The 18471-nt window shown below is 57.2% G+C and overlaps 1 protein-coding gene across 2 annotated transcripts; it reads right to left on the bottom strand.

Annotated features, from left to right (window-relative positions):
- Positions 1-1353: 1353 nt before the first annotated feature.
- On the bottom strand, positions 1354-18471 carry KCTD15 (potassium channel tetramerization domain containing 15). Of its 2 annotated transcripts, XM_007470955.1 has the most exons (7): positions 18444-18471; positions 16715-16810; positions 15079-15171; positions 14254-14429; positions 9115-9259; positions 6170-6475; positions 1354-2888 (listed from the first exon to the last, which is right to left on the bottom strand). In XM_007470955.1, exons 3-7 carry the CDS (start codon positions 15142-15144, stop codon positions 2730-2732), a joined length of 852 nt encoding a protein of 283 aa, XP_007471017.1. In that variant the 5' UTR covers positions 15145-15171; positions 16715-16810; positions 18444-18471; the 3' UTR covers positions 1354-2729. The 2 variants fall into 2 exon arrangements, with proteins under 2 accessions (XP_007471017.1, XP_007471016.1); XM_007470954.1 differs by lacking the exons at positions 1354-2888; positions 18444-18471 and adding an exon at positions 4346-5032.

Below are 18471 nucleotides of genomic sequence, written 5' to 3'. Positions count from 1 at the left end.
TTAGTGTCGTGACCTGACTTTGAGCTCCGTGTCATTAGGACAGTGGCCAAAGGCACCTGCTGTAGCTTTGCAGAGTTCCTGCACGGGCAGAGGTCTGGCGGGGAACAGGGAAGGGTTGGCACAGCTATCTGTCCAGTTGCTTATAATCAAGAATAATTTATGAAGAGCAGAAGTAACACTTATATCGCTGGCAACCGATCAAGAGATTACTTACAATATAGTATATTCATTCCAGGAAGCATAAAAATGTTTTGTACTTATTGTTTATGGGGACTATCTTAGAATTTTAGCATCAGTTTGGGAACATGTTGCTTCTCTACAAATTTAGAAATTCCCTAAATCATACTTCCTGGTTTGTCTTAATTAGTAAGGAGATAAGAGTAACATTCAGTAAGCTAGTTACTCTTTTTTTTTTTTTTTTTTTTAGCACAATGGTTTAATCAAAATGATAGTTTGCTTGAGAATGTTAGGGAATCTCCACCGACCGGCAACCATGCTGGCTATCATACTATAAAAATCCATAAACACATGCGGCACTGAGCTGTTTCCACAAGACTTCCTTTCTAATAAACACAACACTTTCTCCTCCTCTCAGATGTGAACCTCAGGTGCCAAAATGCCCATGTGCCAACTGTAGGCATGTTGCTGAGCAAAGGAGAAGGCTGGCAAGTCTGTCCAGCAAATTCGATTGTACAGTGGGATGGCGACTGCTTTGCCGTCTCAGACAGCACATGGCTGTGGCCCGTCCCCCAGGCAGGGAGAGGCTGGTGGCCCTTACTGGCATGGGAAAGGGTCCTGGTCAGTTAGAACATAAGAACTTTGAGGAAAAATACAAAAAGGCTCATTAAAATTGGAGGTCTGCGTAAGTACATTCAAACTCCTCGGAAAGAGACGCATTGAGGTCTTGTGCTGAGCTAGGGTGACCTGTCCTCATGCGAAGGGCTGCGTGTCCCCTGGCTGGCCTGAGCCATGCATGCTCTAAAGAGGATGTCAACCTCAACCAAAAACCAGACGGAGGGAAAAATCACAAACATTGAAGACTGGGTTCAAAAGCCCCTGGACACTTTGGGTCTGCCTTTCCCCAGCTTGCATCTGGTTAGGGGCTGTGAATCAGAATTCCGAATCTGCGCTGCCCAGCGGGGACAGGCACAGAAGTGAGGAAACACCCAAATGCAATAAACAACAGCAAGCTCAGGACCCTTGTCCCTGCCCCTCCCCCAGTTACCGCTGCTGGTTCCTCCTCATCTGAACTGAAGGAACCGAGGGAGGAATCCCATCCCCAAACCTCCCTGCACAGCACGGAATGCTGGAATCTGGCTGCCGCTTCTGCACAGGATGGAGCCTCAGTCTTTTGCTTTATAGCATCATTTATGGCATGAACTAGGAACATAATGTGTTTACACAAACACGCGACAATTGTACATCAGCATCTTTACAATGTTAAAGGAGTCATATACACGTCTACAGGCATCGTACAAGGGGCAGTGCTGGCCAGGACGCCCCGCCCACCCAGCAGTTCTCTGCGGTTTCTTCAACCTGGGAAAGAGCCATCTTGGGAGGGGAGGGAACTGTGACAAGGCAGGCGGTATCCATCTTTGGGCCTGTCATCTGAGAGGCAGCATGTCTGTGAGGACCCCTCAGAGGCAGTCCTCGTTGGAATCCGGGGCCAAGAACCCAAGGTATGACTCTGTCTGGGTCTTACTGGCAAGCTAGTGTAACAGTCTAATTAAAATTCAGTGTGCATATGAGTGGGAAAATCAGAGTGGGGGACGGCTTCCTGAGCTGGGGACCCAGAGGATGCTGTTGACAGACGGGCCCCTTCACCGTGGGGCCCATTCCTGAGGTAAGGATGTGGTGTGGCCCCGTGGCTGGTCCTGATGGGGAGATGACTTCTCTGGGAGCCCAGGTGTGCGCACGCACAGACAGGAATCGAAGGCCCTGGGCATTAGTTGGTCAGGTGGCTCTCAAGTGTGGCCTGTGCCCCAGGCGGCAGCAAAGGTAGGGTCTCAAGTGGCTCCACAGCTATCCATCCCCCACGCCTGTACCACCCTCCTCCCAGCAGCCTCACCCTGTGGAAGCCCAGTTTCAGCCCCTGTGGCACTGCCATCCCTGCATCTGCCCCTAGGGCAGGGACCACAAGTCTCCAAGCCCTGCTCTGTGGGCACCTGGGCCCGAGTGTCCGGCAGCTCTTCCACCCCCCATGCAGACATGCTGCGTGTCCGACTGAGCTGAGCACCAGATAAAGAAGCATTGGTCCTTGTCGGCCTCTCTGACTTGTGCACTCATAGTTTCTTCCGTCTTAAATACTGTAGAAAAATAAGCCATCTCTGACGCAAGGAGACCCACTGGAGTCTGCCGTGTGGTGAAGGATGGACAGCTCCTCGGCATGCACTGGGGAGGCCTCTGCTGACCCTGCCTTGGCACATGTGGAGCCTCGAGGACCGGACTGGGAGCCAAGGGGCCCAGACAACTGGCGGCCAAGTTCTCCCACCTCGGCATCTTTGGGTCACATCAACAGTCCTTCAGTGGACATGCCTCCAGCATCCCACATTCTGTTGCCATGACACATGGGGCCTTGGGGCTCTCTGGGCAGGCTTTGGACCCTCCAGCCCCACCCTCAGTCTCATGGCCACCACTAAGCAGGCATAGGCAGAACTCCCCAGCACTGTTTCCTGCTCCCTGGGGTGTCCCCAGGGCCCAAAGGCCTCAGGTGGGCACTGAGGCAGGGCCTAGTCCAGGGGCTCCTGCTTTATTCGGACAGCAGTGGGCGTGGGCTGCGGTCGCCGCTCCTCCCGGCAAAGCACATATTCACTGAACTGGGACGAGTCCACGCCACCCCCGCAGGACGCAGCCATGCTGAAACCCCTCTGGAACAGCCTCTCCAGGACCTGCCGGGGAAGAAAGAGGGGTCAGTCCCGCCCAGCTGTAACAGTCTGCCTGCCCTGCCTGGTGGGCAAGTGGGCACTAGCCCAGGGCAAGCTACCTTCTCCTGTTAAGACATGTCTTGCTTGCTGACAGAAGTCCCTGCAGAACATCCAGCGGGGCAGCCTCAGAAGGGACAGGGGCAGCCAGACCCCAGGGCCCCTCAAACAGCCAAACCTGGATGGGCGACCACCCTGCTGCCCTCAGGGCTCCACAACGTTGATTGGGCCCCTCTCTCTCCAGACACATGGTCCCAGGTCCCCCTCCCTCACTGAGGCCCCAGTAATAGAGACCCTGCCCCCAGCCTCTGGGCAGCCACCTGCTTCCCTGAGCTGCGAGTCCCAGATGGTTTGATGCCTGGGGGCCCATCAGCTCAAGGGAGCTTGGGGTGGAGAGGAGGCATCCTCCTGATGTTTGAGTCTCTGCAGGTCTCTGTGTCCACGTGGGCGGGCTTGCGCCTCTGTGAGGACAGGGCCTGGTCACTGTGTCTGACACCTGGGTCCTGCAACTAGCAGGTTCTGACGGACAGCTTGCGGAATTTTCCCCACAAAGTCCACTCTGCCCCAAGCCTGAAATAGGAGTCTGCTCTTGGGTCTGGAAGAGCTGATGGAAAATAGGCCTCCACGCCACGTGGGGCTTCCCAGCTCTTAGACCTATCTGGGGAAAGCCAGTCCAAACACGCACTGGGCGGCTGTCTGGGCGCTGGTGGCCCCGGGCAGCATGATGAGTAGGGGGCTCCAGGCCACCGCCACTCTCAGCCTCTGACCTGCTGCTCCCACTGCCTGGGTTTAATTTGAATCCAAAGTCAGACTCTGGGTGCCAAATGAAGCACACTTTGTTGAAAATACTCTAGGCCATTTTTATAGAACATCCTTTCGGGAAAGAAGAAAAAAAGCATAGATCAATTTTTTTAAGTCCATCCCCCCAGGCGCCATCATTTAATTATGAGCGGGACATAAATTATGCATCGACACATTGTTGCCTTTTCTGTAAGATGGCACGGAGGGCCTCGCCATTGCCGGGACCGAGCCTCCCTCCATCTCCCTCTGCCGCCGGAGGGCGTCGGCGAGGCACGGGGGAGGCGGCGGCCGGCCAGCCCTCACCTGCACCGAGTTGAGCCGGCAGTAGCCGTTGAGCGGGAAGGACAGGAATCGAAGGCCCTGGGCATTAGTTGGTCAGGTGGCTCTCAAGTGTGGCCTGTGCCCCAGGCGGCAGCAAAGGTAGGGTCTCAAGTGGCTCCACAGCTATCCATCCCCCACGCCTGTACCACCCTCCTCCCAGCAGCCTCACCCTGTGGAAGCCCAGTTTCAGCCCCTGTGGCACTGCCATCCCTGCATCTGCCCCTAGGGCAGGGACCACAAGTCTCCAAGCCCTGCTCTGTGGGCACCTGGGCCCGAGTGTCCGGCAGCTCTTCCACCCCCCATGCAGACATGCTGCGTGTCCGACTGAGCTGAGCACCAGATAAAGAAGCATTGGTCCTTGTCGGCCTCTCTGACTTGTGCACTCATAGTTTCTTCCGTCTTAAATACTGTAGAAAAATAAGCCATCTCTGACGCAAGGAGACCCACTGGAGTCTGCCGTGTGGTGAAGGATGGACAGCTCCTCGGCATGCACTGGGGAGGCCTCTGCTGACCCTGCCTTGGCACATGTGGAGCCTCGAGGACCGGACTGGGAGCCAAGGGGCCCAGACAACTGGCGGCCAAGTTCTCCCACCTCGGCATCTTTGGGTCACATCAACAGTCCTTCAGTGGACATGCCTCCAGCATCCCACATTCTGTTGCCATGACACATGGGGCCTTGGGGCTCTCTGGGCAGGCTTTGGACCCTCCAGCCCCACCCTCAGTCTCATGGCCACCACTAAGCAGGCATAGGCAGAACTCCCCAGCACTGTTTCCTGCTCCCTGGGGTGTCCCCAGGGCCCAAAGGCCTCAGGTGGGCACTGAGGCAGGGCCTAGTCCAGGGGCTCCTGCTTTATTCGGACAGCAGTGGGCGTGGGCTGCGGTCGCCGCTCCTCCCGGCAAAGCACATATTCACTGAACTGGGACGAGTCCACGCCACCCCCGCAGGACGCAGCCATGCTGAAACCCCTCTGGAACAGCCTCTCCAGGACCTGCCGGGGAAGAAAGAGGGGTCAGTCCCGCCCAGCTGTAACAGTCTGCCTGCCCTGCCTGGTGGGCAAGTGGGCACTAGCCCAGGGCAAGCTACCTTCTCCTGTTAAGACATGTCTTGCTTGCTGACAGAAGTCCCTGCAGAACATCCAGCGGGGCAGCCTCAGAAGGGACAGGGGCAGCCAGACCCCAGGGCCCCTCAAACAGCCAAACCTGGATGGGCGACCACCCTGCTGCCCTCAGGGCTCCACAACGTTGATTGGGCCCCTCTCTCTCCAGACACATGGTCCCAGGTCCCCCTCCCTCACTGAGGCCCCAGTAATAGAGACCCTGCCCCCAGCCTCTGGGCAGCCACCTGCTTCCCTGAGCTGCGAGTCCCAGATGGTTTGATGCCTGGGGGCCCATCAGCTCAAGGGAGCTTGGGGTGGAGAGGAGGCATCCTCCTGATGTTTGAGTCTCTGCAGGTCTCTGTGTCCACGTGGGCGGGCTTGCGCCTCTGTGAGGACAGGGCCTGGTCACTGTGTCTGACACCTGGGTCCTGCAACTAGCAGGTTCTGACGGACAGCTTGCGGAATTTTCCCCACAAAGTCCACTCTGCCCCAAGCCTGAAATAGGAGTCTGCTCTTGGGTCTGGAAGAGCTGATGGAAAATAGGCCTCCACGCCACGTGGGGCTTCCCAGCTCTTAGACCTATCTGGGGAAAGCCAGTCCAAACACGCACTGGGCGGCTGTCTGGGCGCTGGTGGCCCCGGGCAGCATGATGAGTAGGGGGCTCCAGGCCACCGCCACTCTCAGCCTCTGACCTGCTGCTCCCACTGCCTGGGTTTAATTTGAATCCAAAGTCAGACTCTGGGTGCCAAATGAAGCACACTTTGTTGAAAATACTCTAGGCCATTTTTATAGAACATCCTTTCGGGAAAGAAGAAAAAAAGCATAGATCAATTTTTTTAAGTCCATCCCCCCAGGCGCCATCATTTAATTATGAGCGGGACATAAATTATGCATCGACACATTGTTGCCTTTTCTGTAAGATGGCACGGAGGGCCTCGCCATTGCCGGGACCGAGCCTCCCTCCATCTCCCTCTGCCGCCGGAGGGCGTCGGCGAGGCACGGGGGAGGCGGCGGCCGGCCAGCCCTCACCTGCACCGAGTTGAGCCGGCAGTAGCCGTTGAGCGGGAAGCGGATGACGTGCGTGGGGTCCTGGTTCCAGCCGGCGTTGACCGAGTTGCACATGACGTCCCCGGTCTCGGGGAAGACCTCCTCGATGAGAGCCTTCTCGCCGCTGAGCGCGATCCGCTCACCCAGGTCCGGCGTGACCCGCACCACCAGGCAGTCGCAGGCCCGGCTGCGGCGCCGCTGCGCCTGCTCCTGCTGCCAGCGCTCCAGCTCGCGCACCATGGGCTGCAGCTGGTAGTAGCGCGCCTCCTCGTACAGCAGGCTGAAGTCCTGCGGGCACGCGCACACGGCTGGGGGAGGTGGGGATCTGCCCTGCCGGCTCCAGGGGGCCCCCTCTCACACCCCGCACCCCCAGGGCACAGTGTGGTCTGTGTGGTTTGTCCCCATTGTAGGGAAGGGGAAAACGAGGCTCGGCTGAATGTGTGCCCCCCCAAAAAGGTCTTGCCTCCGTAGAGGCAGCGGCTGGTGTGCACCTGTCCCAAGACCCCCTGAGCTCTTCCATCTGGCCCCAAGCACTGGGGGTGGCTTCATCCCCCTGAAGCAGAGAGAAGCCTCTGGATAGACCCGGAGGCTAGGTTAGAGGAGCCAGAGGCTGTGCGGATGCCTGGAAACCTACTGATTTGTCAGCAAGGCACGGGGCAGCCCCGTCCTCACCTGCCCTGGAGGAGCTCACTGTGGGGCAGGGAGGCGAAACAGACCTGTCTGGGTTGGATTTTCGGCATCATTATCTACCAGACCTTCTCTGAGCCTCAGTTTCCTCATCTATAAAATGGACATAAACACCCAGCTCAAAGAGGGGGTGAAGCTTAACGGACAAGATCGGCCCCTGCCCTCGCAGGCAGTGTAAGGAGGTGTCTGGGGGGGACACCCACCTCTCACCAGCAGCCCAGTCCCGGGCTGGCGGGCTCGCACCAACCACCCCGCAGGCACTGCCTCGGTCAAACACATGTCCACCCACACCCACCCCAGCCCTGAGTAGCTGAGGACCCATGACCACACCACTCAGCTCAAGTCCGGCTGGTGAGCCCGAGGACCCCTGGGGGGAGTCAGGGAAGCCCAACCCCCAAAGCCGGGCCCACCCCACTGTCCCTAAGTCCGTTCCTCCTGCTGACTGACCCCAGCTTTCGGAGTCACCCCAAGAGAAGCCTCCCCAGGCCTGTCATCAGTCAAGAACCCATCCTGTGGAGCTAGAGACTGTCATACAGAGTGAAGTAAGTCAGAGAGAGAAAAACAAATATCGTATATTAACACATGTATGTGGAACCTAGAAAAATGGTACAGATGAACCTGTCTGCAGGGCAGAAATAGAGACACAGATGTAGAGAACAAACGTATGGACACACTGAGGGGGGAAAGTGGCGGGCAGGGGATGGTGGTGGTATGAATTGGGAAATTGGGATTGACATGTGTACACTAATATGTATAAAGCAGGTAACTAATAAGAACTGCTGTGTAAAAAATAAATAAAATAAAATTCAAACATTTAAAAGAACCCATCCTGTCCCTCCACAGGGGTTCCTCAGGGCACCATGCCGGGCCTCTGCTCTCATCCACGCAAGCTTTGAAATGATGTCTGCAAACCAACAACCCCACTTCCTTCCTCATAGCCCAGAACATCTCCCCCGGATGCCCCACCAGCTCTTCCACACACGAGTGCGGTGCCACTCTCCCTCATCCTGTTCTACCCTGGGCCTCCACACAGCCACTCAGGACTCAAGCCACAGGCCAGAGGCACCCTCGAGAGCCCCCGACCCTCACCATCCACACCCGTGGCTTCTGCATCTTTTTCCTAAGCGTGAATCTAATCTACCAACTCTGTTCCACCTTCACTGCCTCTTCCCTCCTGCTCCCCTCCGTATCCTTTTCCACAGAACAGATCTGACGGTCCTGCCCCTGCTCACAACCCTTCCACTGCATTCAGGGTAAAAAGCCAAATGCTGAGCCGGCCACCAAGGTCCTGACACCAAGCAGCAGCCTTCCTTCCTGCTCTTTCCTTCCCAGTTCATATGGTCCCAGGCTGCCACCCATCCAGCTCCTTGCCCTCCCCTCTCCCCTCCCCACCAAGGCCCTCACACCTGTCTGCCCCCGTTCCTCCGCCATCACCCAGAGAAACAGCCTTGCCTCCAAACCCACCCGGGCCCGCTTTCCGCGTGGTTCACTCTCACAACGCTCTCTGCTTCTCTGAAGTGTTTGCCTCTGTGGAATTCAAGTGTTTCTTTGTTCATCATCTGTCTTCCCACTAGACCGTAAACACTATGGGGACAGGACCCACGTCTGCCTTGTCTTTCACCGCATTTTCAGCCCGAGTTTGGCTGTTGGCACCCAGGAACTGAATTGAATGAAGGATAAAACAGCCCCAGGGCCACTGGGTCCTCTGGGTGCCGGCAGGAAGAAAGAAAGGACATTTGCTGGTTGGAGCTGGGGTAGCCCAGGCATGGGCTTCCTGCCTCCGGGATCCCCATGCCGTGAGGGGCCCAGCACCGGAGGCAGGACTCTCAGAACCAGGTCAGCTGCCGCAGACAGGCTCGCCCGGAGACCTGGGGGCAACCTTTTGTTTAAGGGTGTTTGGATTGGATCAGTTTTCCCTCCCCCTGCCAAGTGCCTACGAGGAACAGATCTGTGAACCTCTAACTCCTGTAGCTCCGGCACACGACAGTCGTTCAACACGACAAACATGAAACTGGGGTAAGCGCCACTGCCGCTGCTTAACTGTTGTTACACCCTGATAAATAAGCTAAAAATGTGAGAAAACAAAATTAGTTTAGAAAAACTGATTTAGCCCTCGGCTTCATCGTTTAAGTTTTTATGGTTGCCGTGACAACTGTGGATCCATTTATTAAGTCACAGCCTACCCTGTGTAATGCCACCACACAGGCAGTGTGCCGTGCAGCTGCCAGCTGCGGACTTACCTTGAAGTCATCTGGGAGCAGCAGTTTCGACGTCCGCAGGAAGCTCAGGACATAGCGGAAAATCTCCCCATCCCGGTCGATGAAATAATGTTGCTTCAAACTGTCCAGGACGATGGGCTCGGTGCCATTGAAGAGGCGGCTTATTCTGGGAGAGATGGGGGCGGAGATGTGGGATGGAAGGGCGGGTCCACCTGCCCCACCCTGACTCCTTAGAGCTCGCCCTGCTGGAGGGGCGAGGGGCCTTACATGGTGACTCTGGGCTGCGCCAGGACTGAAAAGGATGTCTGCACACGCCAGCGGCAGCCAGGCCACAGTCAGCCAGGACACCAGTGCGGCAACCAGCACATGCACACACCCCGCATACACTCACAAGCCACAGCCAGAGAGAGGCACACCCAGCTCTGTACACCCGCCTGCCCGCTGACACAGGTTACAGGCCTGGAAAACTACAGCGAGACACAGACACAGCCACCTCGTCCCATGCACACAAATCCTTGCCGGACAGAACTGCCCAGAAAACCCCCACTGACCACCAGACATGCCAGCTCACAGCCACCTGCCCAGTGAACACATGTAAACCGGCTGCCACGCTCCCGGGTCACACACATCCACCTTGCCCAACCCGCGTGAACGAGCAGCGGACAGGACACACCCGGGCAGCAGGCACGGCGTCATGTGGCCCCCTCCCTCACAACACACAAATCACAGGCAGACCCAGACACATCCCGGTGAGGGACACACCTGGCAGCACGGGTCCACCAGAGACACAGCTACGTATGCTCAACAAACTCACAGACGAGCCACCCACAGCCCTGCGCTCAGGGAACCCTAGGGGAGAACAGAGGCAGGCACCGGGGACAGCACATGTGTGTGCAGCTACAGTGCACGCACGTGTACACACACACACACGCATACCCCAGTGTGTACACACATACCAGTGTGGATGCACACAGAACAGTGCACACACGTGCTCCAATGGGTGCACATGTGCTACAGCGTGTGCGCACCGGGGAGGGGACCGCGAGGGGAGGCCAGGTCCCAGCACCCCACCTTCTGAAGGGCAGTGGCTCTGACAGAAGCACAGGACCTGCAGGAGGCTCTCGGGGCGCCCTGATGTCTGGCCCTCTCCACTCCAGGGAGGAGGAACCAGGCCTCCCCACTTCCCAGGGCAGCAGGCTCTGGTTTGGCTAACTTCCCCTGCGGACCCCAGGCCCCGGTGGGGAGAGTTAGGATACCCTGAAGAGGGGTGGGGACAGCCAAGAGCTTGACTCGGGAACCGCAGGGAGGTCGGCAGGGTCTCCCCAGGGGCAGCACCTCGACATCCTTTGGCAGACAGGCAGGGCCACACACACGTCCCCAAATGGACCCTGCAGAGCCCGGTAGAAGGGTGGCCCCGACCTGGGCCCCAGGCCTTCAGCCCAACCTGTACAAGCCTAGGCTTAGCACCCTCACTCTCTACCTGCACCGGCAAGACCTCCCAGGAAGGCTCCCCTCTCCCTCAGCAGCCCCCTCCTCCATCTGCTTCAGGTCACCACTCCGCAGGCCCTGCCCCACTCCTGCCACTGTGCACCACGGCAGTGAGCTGGGGGGGTCATGGCACCCAAAGCCTCTCTCGGGGCCTCCCATTGACACCAGCCACTCTGGTGGCCTGGTACACTTCAGGCATTGGCCAGGAGGGTCTGCCCAGGGGTAGAGTGACTAACCTGGTCTCACCCTGGGGACATGGCCCAGCGGGGCCGTATAAAGGGCAAGGCTGCCTCATAGAAGGGCACGTGAGCAGGCCAGAGCCCACGGGGAGGTGCGGAGAGGCCCGAGCCTGTGGAACCAGTGCTGCGGTCACCCAGATACAACTCATCTCAGAGCTCCAAAGGCCACGGAGCCCTATCAGCCCCCAGGCCTGATGACAACGATACTGGAGAACACAGCCCCGCTGGAAAGCTCTGTGGGCTCCACGGCCTATTCCAGGCCTCAAACTCCCCAAGACGTAACCTCAGCAGAGCTTGGGCAGATTCAGAATCAGGGCCACCCAGCAGCCCTGGAGACAGACAGGACTGAGCGAGGCTGCCAGGTGCCATGGGCAGTCATCCGCAGACTGCTGAGGGACCCTACGTGGCACCAGCAGGAAGAAGTGAGAGCCATTCCCATAGGTTAGCCAGTAAGTGTGAAGCCTCAGCCTCCCTGCAGAATTTTCTCCACCCTCCCTGGCTGAGCTCAAGCTCTGTGTGCAGCAAGCAATGTTCCACGGCTGTTTCTGTTGCAAACCCTCCTGACATCAGGCTGTGAAGCTCCAGACCTGTTGGTCTAGAGGACTCCCAATCCACCACATTCCAGGGCTTCCTGGGTTCTAGGTTGTCTTATGGGTCCAAGGCTAGAAGGCTCTCAATCTGCCTTATTTCAGGACTGGCTGGTTCTAGGTCTTTCCAGGTTCGGTGTCTCTTCACAGACTAAGGCCTTTCATGCCCTCAGGGTCTGAAGCTATCAAGGACATGAGCAGCTTGAGGGAAGGTTAGGACAGTCACTTCAAAGGGAGCTCCCGACAAGTGTGTGGTCTTAAGAGTCCATTGCTACCGCAGGCCACTCTGAGGGAGGTTGCGGGTTCGGGGTACCAACTTCAGAAGTCTTCCACAGAATAAGCTGGCCAGTTCTGACCCCAGCTGATAGGGGTTGTCTTCTTTTTCTTCTTTCTTTCTTCCTTTTTTTTTTTTAAGCTTTGGCTCCAATTTCCTGCATGTTTCAGTGGCAGGTTTTATTAGTTCTAAAGTTCCTGGACATCTTAATTTGTTGCTTCCCACAGCGAGGATGAACGCAAGCGTGGGGCTGCCATGGCAGGAGCTAACCGATGTTCCAGCAAGTGCGCTGGCAGACACAGGAGTCCACTCCCAGCCCCGGGCAGCTGGGTGGGGCTGGCTCGGGGCGAGGACCCGTTGGTGCTCCCTGCCTTGCCAAGAACCAGAAGCCCAGGCATAGCTCTGTGGGCACCGGGACCTGAGGGGCTGGGGGGGCTCCCGGCATTGCCCAGGGTGGGACTTTGCTGACATCCAGAACCCCCTCCACCTCCGGTGACCTTAACACAATTCTCCATCTCCAGGTGACTTATACATCGGTGACTCTGGATGAGGGATTGATCTTTGTTTCCAGAATTAGTGAAAAACAGTTTTTAAATTTTAATAATTTACTCAAAGAAGGATGAGAGAGATCTGAGGGGCTCTGGCCGGCAGAGCTGCCCAACCCACTTCTCAGGCCTGGCCTGACCCACACTGTCCTGACTGTCCTACAGGTCACACCACCCACCCCTGGCCTCTAGGCCAAAGCTTCAGGCCTGAGGAGCAGCTCTCCTGTGAGCCGGAAGCCATCCAGGCAGAACAACAGATTCATCCTGAGGCCCAGCCCCAGGAAAGAATGCAGACCGCCACCCCCTCTGGGCACATCCTGCTGGCCCGAGGGTCCCAGAGGGTCCCACAGGTCACGGGCCATCTTGCTGGCCCGCCCCACGTCAGAGCAGGACAATGGGTGAGGATGGGCTGTGGGCCTGGGAGGGGAGGACCACCCCCTGCCCGCCCTGTTCCAGGCAGCAGCCTGGAGACAGAATGAGGAGGCCATTCCCCGCAGGCCTGGGCCATGACTACTCCAGAAAGGCAAGTGTCTGATTTCAGGGAACACTCTTCAGAGTGGTTGTGGGCAAGGGTTTTATGAATTTCACTCGCAAACGTCGTCAACCGATTAAGGGATGATCTATCTCAAACGAGGCGCGAATGCCGCAGAAGGCTAAATTGAAATTAAATAAGCAGAATCCATCTCCCATCCTAGACAGGGCTCTGCCAGAGAGTGCCAGGCCGACACAGCTGACGTGGCCTCCTGGATGCTGCCCCCTCCGAGACCCCCAGGTCACAAGTGCCCCAGGCCTAGCCTCTGTCTGCTGAGGGAGTGAAGCTCCAACCACCACCTGCACCCGATTCCCCAAATTCTGAACGACACACTGCATCCACCTCCAGCACTCCCCCCTGGAGGGCGCCACCCTGGCCTCCAACGAGCTCCCAAAGCTGCCACTTCCACACGCTATGAATCCTCCGTGCTCTGAGCAGCCACACCAGCGATGAGGCAGCCTGATCAGAAAGCTTCCCAGAGCCGATCCCCCTCGGTGTCTGGGGGATTAATTAACTCCTCTTTTTATTTTAAATGTCTAAAACAGAGGTGATGCCCTGCAGCCATTGCCCTCCCGCCACCAGCCCTCAGTGGTGGCCGCCTCACTGTACCAGGAGCAAGCAGTCCCAGGCTTAGCAAGCAGCATGTGGCATCATCTCCAGGAGATGCTCAGAGACCCATCCCACCTCTGGTCAGCCCTGCTGTTATAGGGGGAAACCAGGTCTGCCCCTAGGAGAGAAATGCCTGAGAGGCAAAAGCAGGAGAGTCAGCAGTGCCTGGCGCCTCCCACAGATGAGTCCAGGAGTCAGGAGCACCGGGGAGCTGGCAGAGCGTAAAGCTTCCTGTAGGGAGGGTCCTGGTCAGAGACGCTTTGCCCGCTGATGGTGGTATGTGGCTCATGCTTATCCACAGCTGTGGATATTCCCGAACATCATGGAATTCCTAGCCAGTCACTGCAACCCCCCCCCAAATCCAAGGGAGCCTGCTGCTAGCCCTTAGGGTCCAGCAGTGGCCACCCAAACAGGCAAAGATGACAAATTGCAGCTCCCCCTCCCCCTTCCCCTTATGCTCTAACCCAAGGGTTAGACTCGGAAATAGGATGAGCTATTTCTCCCCAGCATGACCCCAAGAAGTATGCAGCATTGCTCACGAATGGTCCCCTGCAAAGGCCAGGCTTGAGTCTCACTCAAGAGTAGCGTGAAGGAACATGAGATTCCCCAGCCAGCTGCTGGCCAGCTGCAGGTGGGGCTGGCTCTGAAAAGTGGCCTCTGCCAGTGAGTCAGGAACTCCCCCTAACACTACCAATGCCACCAGCTCAGGGTCACAAGTCCCTGTGCAAAGCAGCCATTGACAGGGGCACTCAGCTTCCTGAACCCTAGTTCCCCAGGTCTAGGAGCAGGGGGGCCTTGGAGAGCCCTGCGTGTTGGCTGGTAGCAGGCTACAGATGCTGCCTGTCACCACTGCACGCCCCGGTGCCATGAGGGGCTCGGCTCTTACCTGGAGTCAGGGTACTTGGTGAGCGTGGCCAGGCTGCTGGTGTACATGTGGCCGCCCACGTCGATGTGCACAGGCGCGTTGGACTTAGTGAGCTGGGCTGGCAGTGGGATCCCCTGGGCAGCCAGGGGAGACACAGGCGACCGGGTGAGAGACAACCGAGACATGCTTCCTCCCTCCTGGAGATGGAAACAAGGCACAAAACAAGGGTTTCTCCAAGACGGAGCTATGCACTCCTTTTATTGCCAATGTGATCACAGATCTAATCAGATCACTTCTGCCTGTGCCTGATCGCATATTCAGCTGACAAACTGTGGCCACCACTGTAATTAAGTGTATTTGCATCATTTTCTTCAAAGTACCAGAGGGAAAAAAGAAAGATGCTTATTAGCAATAAGAAATCAAGAAAAAAAAATTTTTTTCAAGGTGTCAGCCTCCAGGGGCATAAAACAAACTGCAAAATTCTAATTAAAGGTCATGGGCTTATGTGTTAGATGTGAAATATCCCCTGACAAACGAATTACCAATTTGTGAATTGGGATTCAGGGGGTTTTGCAAGTTTGTCTCAGTAACGAGACACCTCTAAATTAGGGACTTCCTCAGCACCTAAGGCATTGAGTTTTATACATGTAGTAAATTTCACATCAAATTAAGAGCATTTTTGTTTAAAAAAAAAAAACATAATCGTACGGCCAGTCAACAGCCATCTCTTGAATGCCCCAGCTATGGCTGCAGCTGCGAGGAAGGGCAGCCAGTGAGCTGGCACATGGGAAGACGGCAAATAGGAGGACACCAGCCCTTGACCCAGCCCACCCTGCTGGCTCTCACCGCGGGGCCAGTGCTGCCGTGGGCGTGAAGCGAGGACCCGCTCGGCCGCTCCTTGCGGTGAGGCATCTAGGCTTCCATCGCTGCCCAGAGTATCTGTGGGAAGCACCAACACAACCAGACAGGACTTACTCCTTAGTGGTCCTGGGCGCCGTGTCTCCCAGTCAAAGATGCTTACAATCGTCCTTTATGAACATGCGTCCCAGGACCCCATGCCCTACCACACTGCCCGCTACTATCCTGTCCCCACACCCCAAAGCAAGCCTCTGGGCCATAGGAGATTACTTACACACACACACACACACACACACACACTCACACATGTGTTTTCAGGGCAGCTCCATGTCTGCTAATTCAGCTAATGACAGTACTGAAACATATGCTCACCATTATTGCCCCCAAAATGTTTCAGAACAAATCTGATTTTCTTGGTATTTTGGTTTTGAGACACGTTACCAAGCATGTCTCCTCTTACTTCAGAGAGAACTCTGGGAACCACAGCTCAGAGAGGATCCCCCCTACCCTCCATGGGCTGCAGAGCCTCAGGACCTCTTTGAACACCATCTCTGCAGTGTTAAGATGCAGTTTGCAACTGGCTGGACACAGAGAAGCCAGGGAAGAGCCAAAGTCACTTAGGAAGCCACCGCTCCCCCTGTGGCTCCTTAGAGAAGAAAACTTCTCTTTGTTTGCCCAGCCTGCACCTCTGCAGTTTCTCCCCAGACCCCGGGAATGGTCTTGTCTGTGCCTAATATATTCCAGATCCCTTTGGGATCACAGCCCCAAGGCATTAGAAAGCTGGCCAGAAGGAGACAGCAGCTCAGCTAATGAACACTCTCTCCTGCCTCTCCTCTCAGCCGCGACCACCTGAAATAAGATTGTCCCACAGTCTCTAGAAGCTGTCTGAGAACACTTGCAGGCCCTATGCAGGAGAGCTAGAGAAAAGCAGGTTTAAGCAGACCCTTCTACTGACCTGGGGCTGGGGGAGACGTGCATGGTGACTATCACCCCCCGCTGCCCCCACTGGCTTCCATATACCTAAACCTGGACTTATCCGTTGTAGGTTTAACCCGAACCTCTCTCAAGGATTGACTTTGTGCCTTGAAATTCAACATCCAGTTTTAATACATGAACCAAGGTCCAATGAGAATCAAATCCTGCAAATTTAAGCCAGGTCACTCTCCCAGGATTTGTCCTGCCCTCGGTGTCCTGGCAAGTCCTCTGACAGGAAACCGGTGGGGGTGGCTATTAGCAGACAGTAATGTTTAACTTCTAGCTGTCCAGGGTCTGCTGCTTTGGGCAGTCCTGAGTTCCCACAAGCTTCAAAAAGAAAACCAGGTCACTTATCTCAAGGAAGTTCTGAGAAACCAAAACATATCTCAGGAATGGGCTATCCTGCCCTGGGAGGCTCTGCTAGGGAGGAGTCAGAAGGAAAGCCACACTGAGGATAAACTGTGCTGGAAGGAATTCCGATGGAACGTCTATCAAAGCAGGCTGCACAATGCCGGCCCTACTGCCAGGACACTGCTCAGAAGTGACATTTAACACCAAGTACCCATCACAAAAGCTGCTCCATCCTGTTCTCACCCAGACTTTTCCATCGCAAGCACCACCTGATGTTCATGGCACACCAGAAACTCACCATTGGAAGCCCCAGGCTGTACGCCTTGCCGCGAACCTCCACTGCTCCCTCCGACAAACGCATCTGTGCTGGACAACGACCCTTCCCCCGAGACCACTGCCAAGGTCAGAAGCATAAAGTGGGTGCAGGAAGAAACACAAGTTCATTCCGCCAGCACCAGCATCAAACCCACGACCAGCCCCAGCTCGCCACGCCCCTCCCGAGGCTCAGCCAAACCGCCTGTTGCAGGGGCCTCGGCGGTAGTGTGCTGCACGGCCCGCGGGTTTCCAAACTGACTGGGTATTGACCCGCTTCTCCAAGCTGCGGAGGGAGCCCGGGGTCCCGCGCCCGCCCGCCACCGAGCCCCGCCCGCCCGAGCAGAGGGAAGCTAGCAGAATGCCACGCTCATTTACACACAAAATGATTTTGTGTCCCATTGTGCTCGCAGTTGTTCAGCTCTCTGGGGGTGATTAAACTGGCTGAGCTGCGGCAGCTTGAGACGATTTCACTAAATCGCTTCTTCGTGAAGTCGCTTCTCTGCTAAGCTGTTATTTTAACCATAAAAGGTAAACAGAAGGCGGCTCGAGAACTCCCTTCAGGTCTGCGCCTAGGGCGCCAGCCCCGGGCAAGAGGGCCAGGGGCCTGCAGAATTGTCCAGGGGGCGGGCCGGAAGGGAGGCAGGCGGGCCACCTGGCGCGCGCCAGCCCGGCCGCGGAGCCCGCCGGCCGGTGTGAACTTCGTTCGGGGCGGCCGGAGCCGGCTGGGTGCAGGCCGGCGGCGCCGCGGGCGGCGGTGGCCGCGGCACCCAAAGCGCCTGGCAGGACCGCGAGGGTGTGCGGCACGGGCGGGGCGGAAGACAAAGTTAAATCCAGAGGCAGACACTTAGAGACCACAGATGGGAAGCTCGCCTAATTAAGGACGTAAAAGCGCTTTTGTTCTCAAAGTTTATTGTTGCCGGGATTTTAAAAAAAATTAATTGAAACTAATGCTGTTATTCACTCGTGCACTTAAATTCCTTCATGCACATTTGAGACGCAGAGTGAAAACTTGAAGCTGATCTTTCTGCAGTCGGAGGTGGGGGCGCGGGAGGACTGAAACGCGCTCCAGCTACGGGGGAGGGGTGCTGTTTGCGAGTGTGCCGGTGCGCGCGTCCAGGTCAGGGGGTACCGGCGGGAATCGGGGATCCGGAGGCGGCGATCGCATCTCCGCGCGGCCCGCCTGGGGCTCCAGACCCCGCGCGCTTGGGACGACCACCAGACCGCCAGCCCCTCCCGCTCCGTTTCGGACTCGCGGGTGGGCGTCAGAGGACGCACATCTGTCCCGTTGGAGACTTTTTCTCTCTCTGATTTGGACACCAAGCCGGGCCCAGTCAGCCGAAGCCCCGGCTGCGTGAGCCGGGTTCCGACCCCGGAAACACGCCGGCCCTGCAGGGCGCTCGGCCCGGCACTGAGGCCCGAGTGCCGGGACGTGAACACCCCCTCACCCCCACCTCCCCGTGCGGCAGGAAGCTCGGTGCCCGCCCGCGTGGGGAGGGTCCACCCGGGGGCAGGGCCGGCCCACGTGGGCAGTCCCCCCTTCCCGCACCAGGCCTTTGTGCTGGGTGCCCCCGTGCCGCCAGCCCCCGCCGCCCTGCACCGGGACAAAGCAGCCACCCCTCCCACGTCCGAATCACGGCCGGGCGACTTTCTGGTTATCGCAGCCACTTTAGGGGTGCGCGTCGCTGAGCGGTGGCCGCCCGCGCGAGGCTTACCTCGGAGCCGGAGCGGCGGATCGGACTC

Source organism: Lipotes vexillifer, unplaced genomic scaffold, assembly GCF_000442215.2.
Source record: "Lipotes vexillifer unplaced genomic scaffold, Lipotes_vexillifer_v1.1 scaffold182, whole genome shotgun sequence".
NCBI lineage: Eukaryota > Metazoa > Chordata > Mammalia > Artiodactyla > Lipotidae > Lipotes > Lipotes vexillifer.
Note: the sequence above shows the minus strand (reverse complement) of the source record. Positions and strands in the feature narration are given on the sequence as shown.

Coding starts and splice junctions, on each gene's coding strand:
- KCTD15 (XM_007470955.1), bottom strand. CDS start 15,144: ATGCCTCACCGCAAGGAGCGGCCGAGCGGGTCCTCGCTTCACGCCCAC. Junction 14,430..15,078: donor ACGGCAGCACTGGCCCCGCG/GTGAGAGCCAGC, acceptor TTCCATCTCCAG/GAGGGAGGAAGCATGTCTCG. Junction 2,889..6,169: donor GCCGGCTCAACTCGGTGCAG/GTGAGGGCTGGC, acceptor CTTCCCCGGCAG/GTCCTGGAGAGGCTGTTCCA.